The 16,531-nt window shown below is 41.5% G+C and overlaps 3 protein-coding genes across 6 annotated transcripts; 2 read left to right on the forward strand and 1 right to left on the reverse strand.

The window, feature by feature from the left end:
* The first annotated feature begins 249 nt into the window (after positions 1–249).
* On the forward strand, positions 250–7,943 carry nek4 (NIMA-related kinase 4). 4 transcript variants are annotated; one of them, XM_034585603.1, is made up of 16 exons: positions 250–767; positions 1,761–2,027; positions 2,115–2,312; positions 2,396–2,503; positions 2,650–2,804; positions 2,991–3,135; positions 3,537–4,190; positions 4,267–4,317; positions 4,432–4,518; positions 4,716–4,874; positions 5,668–5,734; positions 5,974–6,089; positions 6,255–6,346; positions 6,432–6,649; positions 6,720–6,856; positions 7,296–7,943. In XM_034585603.1, the coding sequence occupies exons 1-16, from the start codon at positions 678–680 to the stop codon at positions 7,392–7,394; spliced, it is 2,643 nt and encodes an 880-aa protein (XP_034441494.1). In that variant the 5' UTR covers positions 250–677; the 3' UTR covers positions 7,395–7,943. The 4 variants fall into 4 exon arrangements, with proteins under 4 accessions (XP_034441494.1, XP_034441497.1, XP_034441495.1 ...); XM_034585606.1 differs by having other exon boundaries at positions 4,716–4,835; XM_034585604.1 differs by having other exon boundaries at positions 2,991–3,126; positions 4,716–4,880.
* Positions 7,944–8,899: 956 nt separating this feature from the next.
* Positions 8,900–10,478, reverse strand: spcs1 (signal peptidase complex subunit 1). Its single transcript, XM_034585608.1, has 4 exons — positions 10,323–10,478; positions 9,808–9,867; positions 9,635–9,721; positions 8,900–9,260 (listed from the first exon to the last, which is right to left on the reverse strand). The coding sequence occupies exons 1-4, from the start codon at positions 10,356–10,358 to the stop codon at positions 9,135–9,137; spliced, it is 309 nt and encodes a 102-aa protein (XP_034441499.1). The 5' UTR covers positions 10,359–10,478; the 3' UTR covers positions 8,900–9,134.
* Positions 10,479–10,765: 287 nt separating this feature from the next.
* On the forward strand, positions 10,766–16,049 carry glt8d1 (glycosyltransferase 8 domain containing 1). The gene is made up of 8 exons (XM_034585607.1): positions 10,766–11,135; positions 13,547–13,645; positions 13,775–13,985; positions 14,071–14,282; positions 14,816–14,928; positions 15,012–15,178; positions 15,293–15,405; positions 15,611–16,049. Exons 1-8 carry the CDS (start codon positions 11,120–11,122, stop codon positions 15,793–15,795), a joined length of 1,116 nt encoding a protein of 371 aa, XP_034441498.1. The 5' UTR covers positions 10,766–11,119; the 3' UTR covers positions 15,796–16,049.
* Positions 16,050–16,531: the final 482 nt, after the last annotated feature.

Genomic DNA, 16,531 nt, shown 5'->3' on the forward strand with positions numbered 1-16,531 from the left:
TTCAGAAAGGGATAAACCTAGCCTACAAGATTGATTGACTTAGTTTCAACTTTAGGCTTTAGTCAATGAAGTGAACTTCATTCAGACCATACAACACAAGAAGTGCACAGCAGAACGAAATTGTGTTTCTCCCAGCTCCATGTGCACATATAAAAAGTAACAAGTAACTTGACACAACAAAAATAGACACAATAGACAAGAGCTAAAGACAAACTAACCCATAACAATTTAAAATATGCACGTCACCCCACAGATCATAACCAGTTCTGCGAGTCCAACCAGTAGCTTGATGATTAACCACAGAAGAGTTCTTGTCTTTAAATGTATCACAGTTGCCCCTGTGTTGAAGCAGCTGCAGTGTGAGGGTGTGGACGCTGGGTGGGGCTGTGCTGTAACCGCTGCGGTGTTTTGGCCCAGACGGACCCTCTCGCCACCATCGTCGGCAGTAAGCGGACAGTTGCCTAGTGACGAAAAACTCCAGACGGCTGCTGGCTTCCTGCGTTTTCAAAAAATCTCGTCGCTGCCACTCAGCTTGCGCCAAGTTTCCCCAAACACATCTATCTGTTTGTTTGGTATTCACAGCGGGACCATGGTGCGGGGCAACACGTAGATCCCACCTCGGAGGGTCGTGTTGCGTGTTCAGCGTCTCGGGCCGCGTCATGAGGAGTTCCTGATGAATGATGAATAACTATATCTTCATCAGGGTCGTGGGGAAGGGCAGCTATGGAGAGGTGCACCTGGTGAAACACAGGTCCGACCGAAAACAGGTGAGAAACGACGAGAGCGTGCGGAGCTAAATCACAGAAGTGAACATATGTCGTGTTGTTCACAAAGGCTTGTGTCGTCCTGCACATGTTAGAATGTACCCGACGCTACTAACAGCTAGCCTAAAGTTAGCCAAACTAAAACCTCACAGGTTTGTTTACGCTGTTTGACATGATGTTGGACATAATAATGTTTAGACATAATGTAACAAAATCACAGTTAGTTAAGTCAATATATGTTAACAATGCTACTACTACTGCTACTACCACTACTACTACTTATAATGATAATATATTCTATTTATGTAACGCTTTCAACTACTCAAAGACACTAATTAAAACAGAGAAGCACACATAAGCTAATGAGCTAGTAATTGAAATATAAAATGCACATCATAAGCATACATGGAATAAGAAAAACATCATAATCACACAGTCAAATATACAAAAACAATAACACGTTCTTGTAAAAAATACACATCATAATCACAAATAAACATAAAAAACACTTAATCGCACATTAACATATAAAATACCCATATCACACATTAAAAGCACTTCTTGATGGATGGGTTTTGAGCAGTTTTTGTTTACTGCAGGGCAGCAACTCTTTGACAGTAAACAAAAGCTGTTTCTTGTAGGGTTGGAGGAACTATGATTTCCCAGTAACCCTGAAACTGTAGCTGCAAAATGATTAATACTGATCGATACATTGACTGGTGTTCTGTCGTAAATGAAAAACTAAGACACACTAACGTCAGCGTCTCATGGCTTTAGAAATGTGCTCATTCATGTGTGCATAACTAACACTGACAGGATTTTCAAATCCCAGATCTCTAACGGTCAATATAATGAGTTCAGTTCATTGCCATCTGGTTGTTGACCTTTGTCCATCTTTCTTGTGCTTTGGTTTGCGAATTTGTCATGTTCATACGCATACAGTAGGTTAATACAGACTGTAAGTTACAGTAAATATGTCCTTTCCTTCTGTTTCAGTATGTTATTAAGAAGCTGAATCTAACCACCTCCTCCAAGCGGGAGCGGCGTGCTGCAGAGCAAGAGGCGCAGCTTCTGTCCCAGCTGCGACATCCAAACATTGTGACCTACAGGGAGTCGTGGGAAGGAGACGACTGTCAGCTCTACATTGCGATGGGTTTCTGTGAAGGTGGTGACCTCTATCACCGACTTAAACAGCAGAAGGGGGAGCTGCTCCCCGAGAAGCAGGTGGTGGAGTGGTTCGTCCAGATAGCGATGGCACTCCAGGTACAGTATATTGTCATAATGACAGTGAGGTCCATGTTAGGTTAATATACACAAGTTCAAAATGTTTAAAGTCACTTTGCTTGACAGTACCTGCACGAGAGGAACATTCTCCACAGAGACCTCAAAACACAGAACATCTTCTTGACAAAGACCAACATCATCAAAGTCGGGGACCTTGGCATTGCACGAGTATTGGAGAACCAGAATGACATGGCCAGCACGCTCATAGGGACGCCATACTACATGAGTCCTGAGCTCTTCTCCAATAAACCCTATAACCACAAGGTATTTGGTTCATCTCCTCTTAATTTGTATACTTTATTTCTCAGTAAGAACTTCTTCACACTGGATGTTTTTTTTGTCTCTAGTCAGATGTGTGGGCCCTGGGCTGCTGTGTGTATGAAATGTCCACACTTAAACATGCCTTCAATGCCAAGGACATGAACTCACTGGTTTATCGCATAGTAGAAGGAAAGGTGGGTTTCTTCTTTTGTATTTTTTAAATAAAGTATGCAATGATGAAGACAGTATGTGGTGTTTTTGAACCCTCATTATCTAGAAATGATACAGAAAAGTACATTGACAATAATACATAACAATTTCCCTCTGGTTTTCTCATCAGCTGCCACAGATGCCCAGTAGATATGACCCCCAGCTGGGAGATTTGATCAAGAGCATGCTGTGTAAGAGACCCGAAGATCGGCCTGATGTCAAACTTATCCTCCGCCAGCCCTACATCAAAAGACAAATTGCCATGTTCCTTGAGGCCACCAAAGAGTAGGTGATTTCTATAAAGTTAACCATTTTGTACCAAACCTTTACTCAATGGTCATTTTTACTTACTCTTTTCATCTTCTCATTTTCTTTGGAATCGTTGTCCACTCATAGTCATCTCTATCCACCATATTTATTGGGTCTAGCATTACAAAACAGATTGAGTTGTTTTATTTCTTTCCACACCAGGAAAACTGCCATGTCAAGAAAGAAAGCTGTCAGCAGCCCTGGTGTTTGCAGAAACAACAGTGAATCGTCTGTGGTATCATCTCAGCCAAAATCTAAGAGACAGCCTCGGAGTCCTCAGCCGGAACCTCTTGTCAATGTGAAACGGGTGCGTGACTCAACAATAGCGAGGCTGAGCTCTTAAATTTGAACTTCTTAAATGTTTGACATCATCACTAATATTATTTTATAATGTGTCTTTTCTTAGTCATTCAAAATTAGAAATATGTATTCACTCACTGAAATATATAGTGTTCTTTTCTTTGTTATCTATGAATGAATATTAAGCCAATAGCAATATACCGTATACATATTTGTTGTTGTACTCAACAATGACTTAAGTATTTAAGTAAGTAAGTTCCATTCATGTGTATTCATTCTCAATGTAGTAAGATGCCAGAAACAGCCTTGTGGGTTTCATTGATTACTAAACAGCTGAAGTTGTTTACTTCAAGCCAAGCAGGGAATCGTCAGTGTTTTATGGTCTCTGTTGTTACTCTGCATCCACAGAAAGAAGATAAATCACAGCAGTCTGAAGTTTATAATGGCGTCACCGACTCTACTCCAGGCCAAACAACTCCACCACCCAAACCTCCTTCACCTGATGCATCTCTGGCAACTATCAGCAACATCAATATTGATTTCCAAGGGCAGGAGGATGAGGACCAGTCGAAGAGGCAGGTGCACAGGCCGCAGTCGGCAGGTGATGAACATGTGACTCGCAGCGTGCACAAAGACAGCAAGAGAAGAGGGAAACCAGATCCTTCTCCCCCTGTCTCCCCCGTTAAGCTCCCTCTGAAGTCTGTATCAGGTGTTGTCAGCAGGGGAGGAGACGAGAGACGGGCACCCAACGGATTGTTAGACATTCAGCCACGGGCCACGCCAAAGCCCGGGGATACATTTTCTGTTTTGGGGGAGAAGCAGATGTCAGATGTGGATGATAAGGATGATACCATGGAGTTACTTCAAGAGGCTCACATGCAGAAGCCAAAACTAGAAGTCGAGAAAGAGGCTGCTCCTTCTGTCACTGAGAGCAGATCTGCACACAAATCTAAAACAGAAACTGTCGGAGTGGGTGTGGAAGTGAATATGGACAATAAAGGTGACACCATTAATCTTCTCAAGGGGGATCCAACTCAACACCTACATGCCTCAGACACCCAAGTAAGTGCTGATAACAACTGAGCGTTATTTTTGCTGTTATCATGAGTCTTAATTAATTAATTTTTATTTCACGTAGGAAAATTTAGAATCTACTGAAAAGCTGTTAGAGCCGTTCAATCCAACACTGGTAAGAATTATAATGCTTGCACTGTCTTGCTGACTGTGTAAAAATGCAACAACAAAGTTGTGGTGAGATTTCTTTCAACGTTGGAGGAAAAAAAGATGATTTGTGTTTATTTAGGAGCCCGAGATTGAGCCATCTCCCTTACCAGTGAAAAAGCCAGGACCGATCAAGGACACGAGAGGGACACATGGGGATCAGGACAAGGTAAAGTTCAGTACAGGAGTTAATGTTATAACTAATTATAGTGGTTGAAATTATTATTTTTACATATTATTGTGATTATTTAACAACACAAATGATAAAACCTCTTTTATTTTCCTGATTTATTTTCATTGATTTGTGTACTAGATTTATGTAGATAAATTCAGTAGTTAATTAGTAATCTTGTTTTTTAGTCCAAGGTGGCTGCTTCTAGACCTTTACCTCCACCTCCTGTTGAGAGCAGAGCTGTGGAGGAGAGGAAGAGGAGCAAGAGGAGCACAGAGGGCAAGAAACCTGACGTGGCTGCGACGTCCACACCAGTGAGTTCCTTTAAGAAGGGATTGTTACCACTGCCACAGGTGAGGGTAGTGCTCCTCCCCTTACAAATAAATACTGCTTAAAATGTATCCATGGCTGAATAACCATTCTAAGACACTTAAATTAGCAAACTTTATCAACATTCCTGAAATCTTAAACAACGAAATAGCTCTCTGCAGTTTTCTCTGGAATCTTAAAAGAGCAAGAGAACTAGCAGCGACTGGTGTGTGCTGCCTCTTTGAGAGCATCCTGACCAGCTGCGTCATTGTGTGGTTTGGGGGCTGAACTGCCTTGAAACGTAATACCCTGCAGCGCATGTTGAACATGGCTGGGAATGTCACTGCTACCTCATTCCCCTCCCTCCTGGACATTTACTACACCTGCTTATCCTGCAAAACAACCAGCAATGGTTGATTCCACCCCTTCCTCTTCAGTCTCCTGCCACCTGTAACTATAACTCACCCATTCCATCCACTATTTTGTCTATTATCATTAGAGTTTTGTTCTTGATCGGTGCTTTGTTATTGTTTCACCTCACATTTTTTCAATGTGGTATTTTCAGCCTTTTTTCTGGGTTTTTTAACCTCTTTTACCTTTTTTTTAAACCCTGTTTTGTTTTGTACATGTATGTGTCTGCACTGGGGTCTGGGACAAGCAGAATTTCAATCCTCTGTCCTGTACATAAGACAGATTCAAGTTTACTTTTAGAATTTATTTTTTATCCAATTAAAAGTTGTTATCACATTACTAGAAACCCCCCTTAAAATAAGTTCCTCCCAGAAGTCAACAGATGCAGCTTATGAGTTGAATAACATGAACTGGATATTATTTCAGGATCGTCCTTTGTCCGCCAGAGAGAGAAGGAGACTGAGACAGTCCCATGAATGTTCCATTCAACCAGGTACTAACTGTCTTTTCCCAACTGATGCCAGAACCTTTAACAAAAAAAACTAGGTTACAGGAAAAAAAGCAATGAATGAAAATGTAGTGGCTTACATACATATGTTTACCCTTAATCACACTAAGAATAAGGATGAATGTGCAGAATTTAAAGGAAATATTTTTTTTATCTCAGCTCTATAAAAACAAAGAGATTAGTTATTAAATTTCGTCCTCGGTTACTTTAATGCTTGTTCCCAGGTGTTGATCCTGTAAGAAGAGCTTCTTATGATGTCACCTCTACTAAGGCTGAGTGCTACAATGCCCCAGTCACCAGTAGATCTGTGTCAGACACTATGCCTGGGACCATCAGTAAGGTACTGACACCACCAGCACTGTCACATTTAACTGTGCTTCATACAGCCATGAAACAAAACTGTAATTTCTGAACGTTAACCAATACGAATGCACCTCATGAGGCTGGTCTGTTACTATGTCACAGGGAACTTAATCATTAGTCTGTCGTCCATGCTTCATTACAGCAAGATAAGTTGCAGGAGCAAAGGTCAGATGATGATGAATGCAGCTCATCCACGAGTTCCACAGAGCGTTCGGAGGGAGACTGCAGGGAGAGGTGAGTCAATAACATCAATTGCAACTCACCTCAACTCAATTAGAGTCACCTGATGTGTAATCCATGATGTGTGGATCATCTACAGGAAGACTGAGTCCAGCGACATGCAGGATTTAGTCCTTATGATGACACAAACATTGAGAATGGATGTCGGAGATGGTGTGAGCGAGGTGGACAAAAGCAGATTTGGTTCTACTACACTGCCAGAATTTAAACTGAACAGGCGGTATCGGGACACCCTGATGCTTCATGGGAAGGCACGAGAGGAAGCAGAGAACTTGTCAGTCGGTGAAATACGAATGGGTAAGACACTCTAATCAAACTCATTTGTCATCAGTCAGTCTGTGAGCCACTAACTTCCTTGTGTTTGCAGAGGGCTCCCCATCTGGCCCAGCCAAGATAAGGAGAGCCATAGAACAACTGAGGACAGATGTGGTGAAGGGCCTGGGGGTCAAGCTGCTGGACAAAGTGCTGGAAATCATGGAGGAGGAGGATGACGCCATACGAGAAGTAAAAACACTTCATACCAGATCACATACAGTGTGACTGTGCTACAGCTTGAAACATCCAGTACTATTATTAAGTGGTCAGGAGGAGTTACTATTAATAGGAGCTGGGGCAGTGTGTTTGTTGGTTTGTTAAATACATTAGGGTTAGGAGCCATTAAGATAGAGGCCAGGTATACAAGTTACACACACATACAGTATGCCTCACAGATTTTTATTTGTATTATTTTGTTAAGTTAGACTGACTCCTTAGTTCATGATAAGTTAAGATCAACTTGTATAATATTCCCTGCTCATCATAGACTTGCTTGACCATGCAGTGTTAATACATTTTTCTGTAAAGAGCAAAACTCAGTTTACCTAAAACTGAAGCACTTACTTCTCATGTAATTTGTTTCCCAAGTAACGTCAGTTGGTTCTTCCTTCCTTTATTTGTACTGCAGCTTTGCCTTCGTGACCAGATGGGTGATGAGAAATACCAAGCGTACGCTGTGATGGTGAGGCAGCTGAAATTCTTTGAGGACATTGCCTTCAAGGTTTAAAGAATATAGGAGCACAGAGGCTATGGGAACAAAGACCTTTGCATTTTGACCATTCTTGCATAGCATTGAAAGTTGTTCTCAACTGTAAATAGATCAACATTCTCAAAGATGAATTAAGTTCCTACCAAAAGATCTTGGTTTGTGGCATAAAGCCACTTCCCTCCTTCTGCTAGCATCTAACATGACAGCAGGTTTAATCATGAGATTGCAACCTTAGCAATTAGTCATATGAAATGACATGTCAAATTAATTGTATATATTTTTTTAACTCCAGTATAAACACACACTTTGAATCCTGCATTCTTCAGGATGCCTATGCAAATATTTTGGTCAAGTTCTAACACTTTGACTCTCCACTTGCTGTGGTTGGATGCTCACTTGTTTATTTATAATGCAAACCAGAATTTTGATATTGTTTCACCTACACTGCATCTTTGAAGACATGAGATCTCACTTCTGCTTCTCTATTGTATTTTCTTACACACAAGAAACTGTAATGTAGATGTTTTGTAGATATTAATGTTTAAATAAATTCCTACAAATCTTAAATATTGTTTTGTCAACACCAGCATTTCTGTGACAGAAAATACATTTCCAATGCAAATAACACAGTGAAAGACAATATTAAGTCCTGTTGAATAAAAATATAAATACCAGACTGATATAGGGCAATCAGTTGCATCATTATCACAATACATGTCCTGTATGCACTGATCATTCAAACTTTTTTATAGAATGCATTGAAGGAAAAGAGGCTCGGTGGAATTTAGGAATGGTGTCTTCACATAGTTTGTCCAGCAGAGCTCGCTCTGACTCCTTGTTTACAATAATCTCAGGACATAAAGCAGAGAACACGTCACAGCTGAGCTAACTAGATTGTGTAATACATTACTGAAAAGCTAAGAAGGAACAACATCAACGTTTTCCCTCTTTCAATATTACATATGTACTGGGTCAAGAAAGTGAACTCTCAGAAATGACCTGGTTTTCAGTGTTAATTAAAGTATAGATAAACAGAGTGATTAAGCTGATAGAACATGAACAGGTTTATCATGTTTTAATTGAACTAACTCATGCACAGTGCTGGTGCCAAATGTTTTAAAACTGGTGGAACCTCCTTTGGCAGCAACAACCTCAAATGTTTTGAGGTTTTCCAGAAGCTGTGGATCAGATGTGCACAACGTTCAAGAGGAAGTTCGGACCATTCTTCAAAACAGACCAGCTTCAGCTCAGCCATATTCTTAGTTAATCTGGAGTGAACAGCTCTGAGATCAGTCTACAGCATCTCTTCCAGATTAAAGTCTGGACTCTGACTGGACCATTCTTTGTTTCAAATAATTCTGTAGTAGCTTTACGTCAGTCTTTAGGGTCATTGTCCTGTTGCAGAACCCAACTGCTACTGATCTTCAGCTAGTGGAGTAACACTGACATTATCCTGGGCTTTTTTTTAAATTTTTTACCTCCACTGGACGTGTGTGTTTATACAAATATATGAAAAATGTTGGTCAATATCAATGTCGGATTTTTTACTCCCTAAAATACAGTCTCTGTAAGATTCTACTAAATACAAATTAAAACACTGCATTTATAAAATATTGACTGTATCAGATGTTTATTATTTGGACACAAGGATTTCATGACTGACTAATAAACACTGTAACAAAGTTTTCATCCTAAATGCGTCAAATCATATCCATTATAAAAAGATGTATTAACAACTGGGCCCCGGACAGTTTTGTGCTACTTGTGCTTCTTCTTCTTGAGGCTTTCCTGAGGCTTCTGGCTGGACTCCCCGCAGATCTCTGGTAATGCTGGCTGCCAGGACAGAGGATTCTGTCTGTACATGGGCCACGGAGGCAGGGTCAACTACAGTCAAGGACAGATACAGAAAAATAAATTATATAATGTTGCCTGTTGGTCTTGACAGAAACATTTTGTTATCTTATCATCTTAGGCTTAAAACACATCAATGTCCTCACAAATTATTATTTCTTGTAAGTTTAAATACAGATTTTTGCTCCTGAGTGAAGGTTGTGGTTTTGAACTCTTCTTTATAGGCAGGGAAAGACAAACACTTCATAAACAAATCTGAACAATTAAATGTTATTTTATATAATAGCATTATATATCGATATATACATTTAACCTTTGTAATATTGCTAATAATGAAAATTATATTACGATAATTATTGCTATTGTTTTATTACCCTGACCTACAACAACATAAAGCAACAACTTACCACACAGGACACAGCAAAGCCGCCTAAGACAATGTACACTGTCCAGCCAAACTGTTCAATGATCAGACCGTACACGAAGCCAATCACCTGGGGAGAAGGAACAAAGGATAACAGTTAACTCTCTAAGACTATTCTATTCCAGCAGCTGGTTAGCATGGGTCACGGTTAGTTACCGCTGAGATGAGTATGATTCCTTGGAAAATCTGTTCAGCCAACTTCTGGCCTTTGTAATCCTGCAACACAACAAGAAAACAAACACATGGCAGCAAGTCAGTACAGTAAACATGGTGGGTCAGTTTGAGCAAATGGTTAGCTGTTGACATTTAATGGGTTTATTTAAATAGCTACACTAACCTCAGCTGCCCAGTAAATAACACCTGGGTGATATTCACCCATAATATCGAGGTTGCATTACAAGTACCGTTATGTTTACTGAAGAACTTCCGGTGTTTCACACTAAATATCACCCAACAGCTAACAGCCAGTCCGACTGTGTGTTTAATACGTGACTTAGCTGAGTTAGAAGACTGCGCTGGCTGGTTTCTGCTGATGAAACATAACTTGATCTAACATCTGTTCCCAGTGTAACCACAGCATCCACCAGCTAACGTTAGCTCGACGGAGAAGCATGGATGAAACACGGCTAGCATAACGCCGCTCCACGGCACATGAGCCACTGAGATCTTACCATGTGCGAGGGGATGGACTTGAATATAGACAACATCTTCGCACTTAGAGTGAAGAAGATAGATGTGAGGAGACTTCGGTCCGAGCGCCTGCAAAATGATGCACTTCAACTTCCGGTCTCAGAAAAGAGACGTCACGTTATGAAGGACCCATCCGGGTACTCGCAGGGGTTATAAATTGCGTTAGCTGCGCAGGCGCACAGATCTATAACGTACCAGGATGAGGCTGAAGTGCTGCGCTTTGTTGAGAAAATGTATTTGTTGTCAGTGAAAAGCTAAGTCCGCTTAAATAACTTGCCTGTAAGTATGTTTAGCACTTATATTTCAAGAATACAGTATTATTACTCTGTGCTGCGTTATGAATATATATTAATCACCAAATGCAACTCGTAATATATTTTTCAGGCTTAAAACAGCAAACTATGGCGATTTTTAAAATCAGGCAAACGCCAGGGCAGCTATGACTCCGTGCAGCCGTGCTGGAGGATGAACTTATTGATGTTGAGTTGGCACTTTGGCTTCAGCGTAATTTACTTTTAGCCGCCGGGTTTGGTTTTTTTTCATAGAGCTGACTCCAACTGCGCTGCGGACGTTTCGGACCTAAGCGTCCGAACACACATCTAGCGTCACCTCTCGTGCGGGGAGCGTGTGGTTGTTGTGCTGCTGCTGCTGGAGCCACATAGCGGTGCAGCTGCAGCCTGGGTTCACCTCAGTCCTCAGAGGGAGCTCGTCCCGTCAGGCTGCGATCCCGAAGCACCTCCACAGCTTCATCAGAGGAGCTGGAGACACGGAGGTCGTCATGACGCTGAGGAGAGGTGAGTCTGTGGATCTGCATCCCTGAGACATGTCTATACTGTTGGTGAGACAGTGTGGACTAATCACGGTTCTTTGATCATATAATACTAGAAAACTAACATTGCTTTCCAGGAAACAGATGTTCAGTCTCGGATTTTGTTGCTCTGTTGTTATTAAAGGGATAGTTCACCCTAAAATGGAAAATTCAGTCATTATCTACCCAGCTCTATGCCGATGGAGGGGGGGAGTGTTTGAGTCCACAAAACACTCAAACACTGGAGTTTCAGGGGTAAACAGCGTTGCAGCCAATACAAATGAAGTAACTGGTGACCACTTCTTCAAACGTAAAAAAAACAACAACAAAAAAAACACTAGGGCTACGTTGTATCACTAACGGGCCCGAGCACAGGCATTTTCAAGCCTGTTGCGGTTAGTGGAGAGAGCAATCAATGACCAAGCGCACGTCTCCGCGTTGCATGCGTTTTGCGCACTGTGGCAAGGACAAACGCTTCACTTCCTGCGTCCGTCACGTGTTGTCAATCCTTGCCTGCTAATTGCTCATTACGGTCCACGCTATCAATTGCACATCACACTGTGAAAATTTTATGCAAATCGAATGATAGTTGTAAAACAAAGCTTACTTCCTGTTGCCAGTAGGTGGCGCCAGCACTATTATTACATACAGACTAATAGATCTGTTCAAGTAGGGGCTCTGATGTAGCGTGAGCAATTTTGTGTCAATTGGACAATGTTACAACAAAAGTAACTAAAAAGTACAAAAGTAACTAAAAGTACAAAAGTAACTAAAAAGTACGAAGTAACTAAAAAGTACAAAAGTAACTAAAAAGTAACTAAAAGTACAAAAGTAACTAAAAGTACAAAAGTAACTAAAAGTACAAAAGTAACTAAAAAGTAACTAAAAGTACAAAAGTAACTTAAAAGTACAAAAGTAACTAAAAAGTACAAAAGTAACTAAAAGTACAAAAGTACAAAAGTAACGAAAAGTACGAAAGTAACGAAAAGTTACGAAAAGTAACAAAGTTACAAAGTAACGAAAAGTAACGTAAAGTAGCGTAACGTAGGTGGCGCTATGACCCTGAACTAATATTAATATATGGAGCTGTTCAGGTCAGGATTGTGATCATAGGGCAGTAGTTCGGAGCCGGTTGGATAATGCAGAGTGGATTTACAAAGTACTTCCTGTTTCATGGCGAATCAGTAGGTGGCGCTATGACACTGAGGAAATATTGACACATAGAGCTGTTCAGGCTTGGTCTCTGATCATGAGACAGCAGTTTGGCGGTGATAGGACAATGCACACTGGAGTTATGACAACATCGTCTCCTTTGGCGAAGGATGAACCTTCGCCGCACCTCAATGTTTACACGGTTTGAGGAAATGTCACAATTCTGACCATGGTCCAATGACTTGACTGAGCTCTTTTGAGCTGTATATTGTAAAGCAGCCAGGAGCAGTTCATCAAAGTAAAAACATGTCACTTCCTGTAGCCAGCAGGTGGCGCTGTGATTTTAAGTCATGATTTCTGTGTAGATGTCATCAGGCCGGGACTTTTGTCTTACATGTCTAGTTTGGACTCGATTCGACCATGTATGTCCGAGATACAGAACCTCGTGATTTGATGGCGTGTAATCAAACTATGACGCCACGCCACGGTCACACCGTGTGACGGAAAATCGATCTTTGAGGTAGTTTTCATCTCCATCTTGTTGTGATGACACTCATCTCCATATGAAGTTGATCTGATGAAAGCCCTGGGACAAGTACAAGACAAAGTAAAAATGTGGAAAATGGCCAATATGGCCACTAAAGTCAAAATGGCAGGCTTCCTGTTGCTTTTTTCCCATTGCACCTCTGACCTTTTTTGTTTGTCTGGTCATGATACACCTGGGCTACGATTTTTGTGAAGATCGGTGAAAGCTAACTGAGGGGCTTTTCCTTAGATGGCGCTGTTGAGCCATTTTTCCACGCCCATTTCAACTTACTCCAGAATACAATTACTTTTTGGGGTTTTGAATTCCCTGCAAACTTTGGTAACAATTTGAGCATGTCTAGGCCCTGAAAAAGCCCCAAAAGGGAAATACAAATCCTTCGAAATACAATAGGACCTCCCACCGTCGGTGCTCGGGCCCTAATAAAATGCCTCCAGACTGCTCCTGAGGTGTCATCCAAGTGTCCACAAGCCCCGACATGTTTTTGGCCTAAATGTCTGCTGTGATCCACGCATGGACACGGCTCCAGAGGAGGATATCAGAGGACATTTACCCCTGAAACTCCTAAAGTGTCTTGTGGACTCAAACACTTCACCCCCACCCCCCACCCTCCATCGGCAAAGTAGTGAGCAGATAATGAGTGAATTTCAATTTTGGGGTGAACTATCCCTTTAAAATAAATTGTTCGACTTGTGTTTCAGTAAACGCGGTCGTCCTGTTGCTGCTGGCTGTGGCCTTCCTGATCATAGTCCAACGAAATCTCCTCAACCTCAGCGACTTTCTACACAAGGAAAACCCAGGTATGTTCATCTCACTACTGTGTGCCCCCCCCCCATCCCTCCTAGAATATCTACTTTATTGCTATTGTGTGTATTCTGTGCTTTCCCATGAAGCTACTTTCTCATAAAAACTACGTCTGCGCCCCCCAGATGCAGGGGCCATTCTTCCCTTCGAGGCCGAGCTGTCTCCGGCCCTTAAGCTGGAGTCGGCGAGGACAGGAGAGGAGATTCCTGTCCTCATCACTGCTGCCGAGGAGAGACTCGGTGCCGTGGTTGCTGCCATGAACAGTGTTAACCAGAACAGTAAAGCCAACGTTGTCTTCACCATTGTGACCTTGAATGACACAGTGGAACACCTAAAGTAAGACGGTGTCATGCATTCATATTATTCTACTTCCTTGAGGAGGTCAGATTTGTCTGACACATTCAATGTTTGTTACCAACAGAGCGTGGCTAAGTGATACCAAGCTGAAAAACATCAACTACAAGATAGTTGTTTTCAAACCTGAGCTTCTCAGTGGGAAGATATCTAAAGATCCTCAGACACAGGAGGCTGCAAAACTGGTCAGACCGTTGACTTTTGCCAGGTTTTACCTGCCTGTGTTCCTACCTGAGGCAGAGAAAGCCATTTATTTGGATGATGACATCATTGCACAAGGTAAGACTCCGTATGGAGGAAGAGAATAAACAAGGAAATAAAACTAATGAGTATTTTTCAGCTTCTTGTTGTTCACTATTTTCACTCATTAACTCTCAAAATTCTCAATGGTACGACTGGAGCCCGACCGATTTGAGCCTTTCACAGACACTTTGGTTTCTGTGTTTAAGTTTGCAAATATGAAAACTTTTGTTTTACAGAATAAACGATGCAGTTCTATGTAAAAAACTATTTATTTTCTTAATTCATATTGTATATATTTGGTTGTATTTGTGAAGCTCTGTATAATGATGTTATGTTTAAATATCACCATCAAATATCAAGCCTCAATTACTTTTCTTTGTTTGAGTGGTTTGATAACGACATCTTAGGAATCTTTCGGCCGATATATATCAGTAGCAGTAGAACATTTTTACGGCCTAATATCAGCATCAGCCTCCAAAAATCCATATTATTTGGACTCTAATAGAATAACAGAAATGTTTTCTGGATCAGAGTTAATGAATGGATCGTGTCTCTTCTTTGGATCTCAGGGAACATTCAAGAGCTTTATGAAACCAACCTCAAATCAGGACATGCAGCTGCCTTCTCAGACGACTGTGATTCAGCTTCTGCTAAGGGGATTGTGCGAGGGGCTGGAAACCAGGTAGGCACGTCTCGCATTAACTGAATATTTTCTGTTATTTAAAGTGAGTATGGTGAAACTTGATAATGAGTCTTTTTCAACAGAACAACTATATGGGTTTCCTGGACTTCAAGAAAGCGTCAATAAAGAAGCTGGGCATGAGGGCCAACACATGCTCCTTCAACCCGGGGGTCATCATCGCCAACCTGACTGAGTGGAAGAACCAGAACATCACCCAGCGACTGGAGCACTGGATGGAGCTGAACACACAGTAAGTTACTCCCAGTGGTGAAATGGAGGTTGGATGGGAGAAGGGGTGAGGTGGAAAAAATTCTTTAAGTTTTGGTTTGACTGTAATTCAACACACATTTGTTTGTTTCTGCAGGGAGGATCTGTACGGTGAAACAATGGCAGAGAGCATCATTACTCCTCCTCTCCTCATTGTTTTCTACAAACGTCACTCCAACATTGACCCCATGTGGCACGTCAGGCACCTCGGTGAGTTCTGGTCAACAAGAGCCAGCAGACCACAGGCAGTAGATCAAATTGATTTCACATGTGGACAACCCTAATCAGTTACTGTTTCTTTGAGGGGTCTGTGGGACACCTCCACACATACATGTCACGGCCTTTGACACATAATATTATGGAGGGTATGGCATGAATGTAAATGATCATAATATGGCTGAACTTTGTTTTGCAGGTAATACAGGTGCTGGGAACCGCTACTCCCCACAGTTTGTAAAAGCTGCCAAACTCCTCCACTGGAACGGACACTATAAGCCCTGGGGCAGAACATCCTCTTTTTCTGATGTGTGGGACAAGTGGTTTATTCCAGACCCCACGGGCAAATTTCATCCTGTGCGACGACACGAGGGGGACAGCTAGACTGAAAAAATGGGACCAGCCATGTCAGCTCAGACCACGCATTGTGATACCTCAGGAAATACGTAAGGCCTTGTCACTAGCCACCCCTCCGTTTGAATTCTGCCAGACCATCCTCTGAACATGTTAACCTGTGTACCCACTTTTTGCCTATACCAAGCTCACCTTATCGCTTCCCTTGAAATAGCTTTGAGTCTCATTTCTCTAAATATTTTGATTAACTTTTAAAACCTGAGAGATTTGCTGAAGAGGCACACGCTGTGTTTCAGGGTTTCACCCTGAACAACTTTAGGCTGTTGCACCTCACCACTGTGACATGACTACAAATAAATATCCAGCAGTAATAAATCTGCGACAACACTTCAAGATCTCTTTGTACAACATTGCTCGTTTTAATCTCAGTAAGTATGTTTACCTGCAGCAGCTGGATGGTGAACTAACTTTATTTGAATACTAAATGCATTTTTACCTCAGATCTAATTGCGCAGCAATGTTTATTATACCTACTTCAAAAATGTTCTCTGCCGTTTTCAAATGTCAGTCTGAAAATGGCATCATACTAATCTTGCTAATGCCTCACATAGTTAAACTCAGCTCAAAACTTCCTGTGGAAAAGTCATGAATTTTATTTCTATCAAAAGCACATATCAGCGCCTTGTTTTAACACTTAGTTTATAACTTTATATGCAGCTGACTAAGCAAACTGCACCTCAGCAGAAATGGAAGAACATAATGTTTG

This window comes from Hippoglossus hippoglossus, chromosome 5 (assembly GCF_009819705.1).
Source record: "Hippoglossus hippoglossus isolate fHipHip1 chromosome 5, fHipHip1.pri, whole genome shotgun sequence".
NCBI lineage: Eukaryota > Metazoa > Chordata > Actinopteri > Pleuronectiformes > Pleuronectidae > Hippoglossus > Hippoglossus hippoglossus.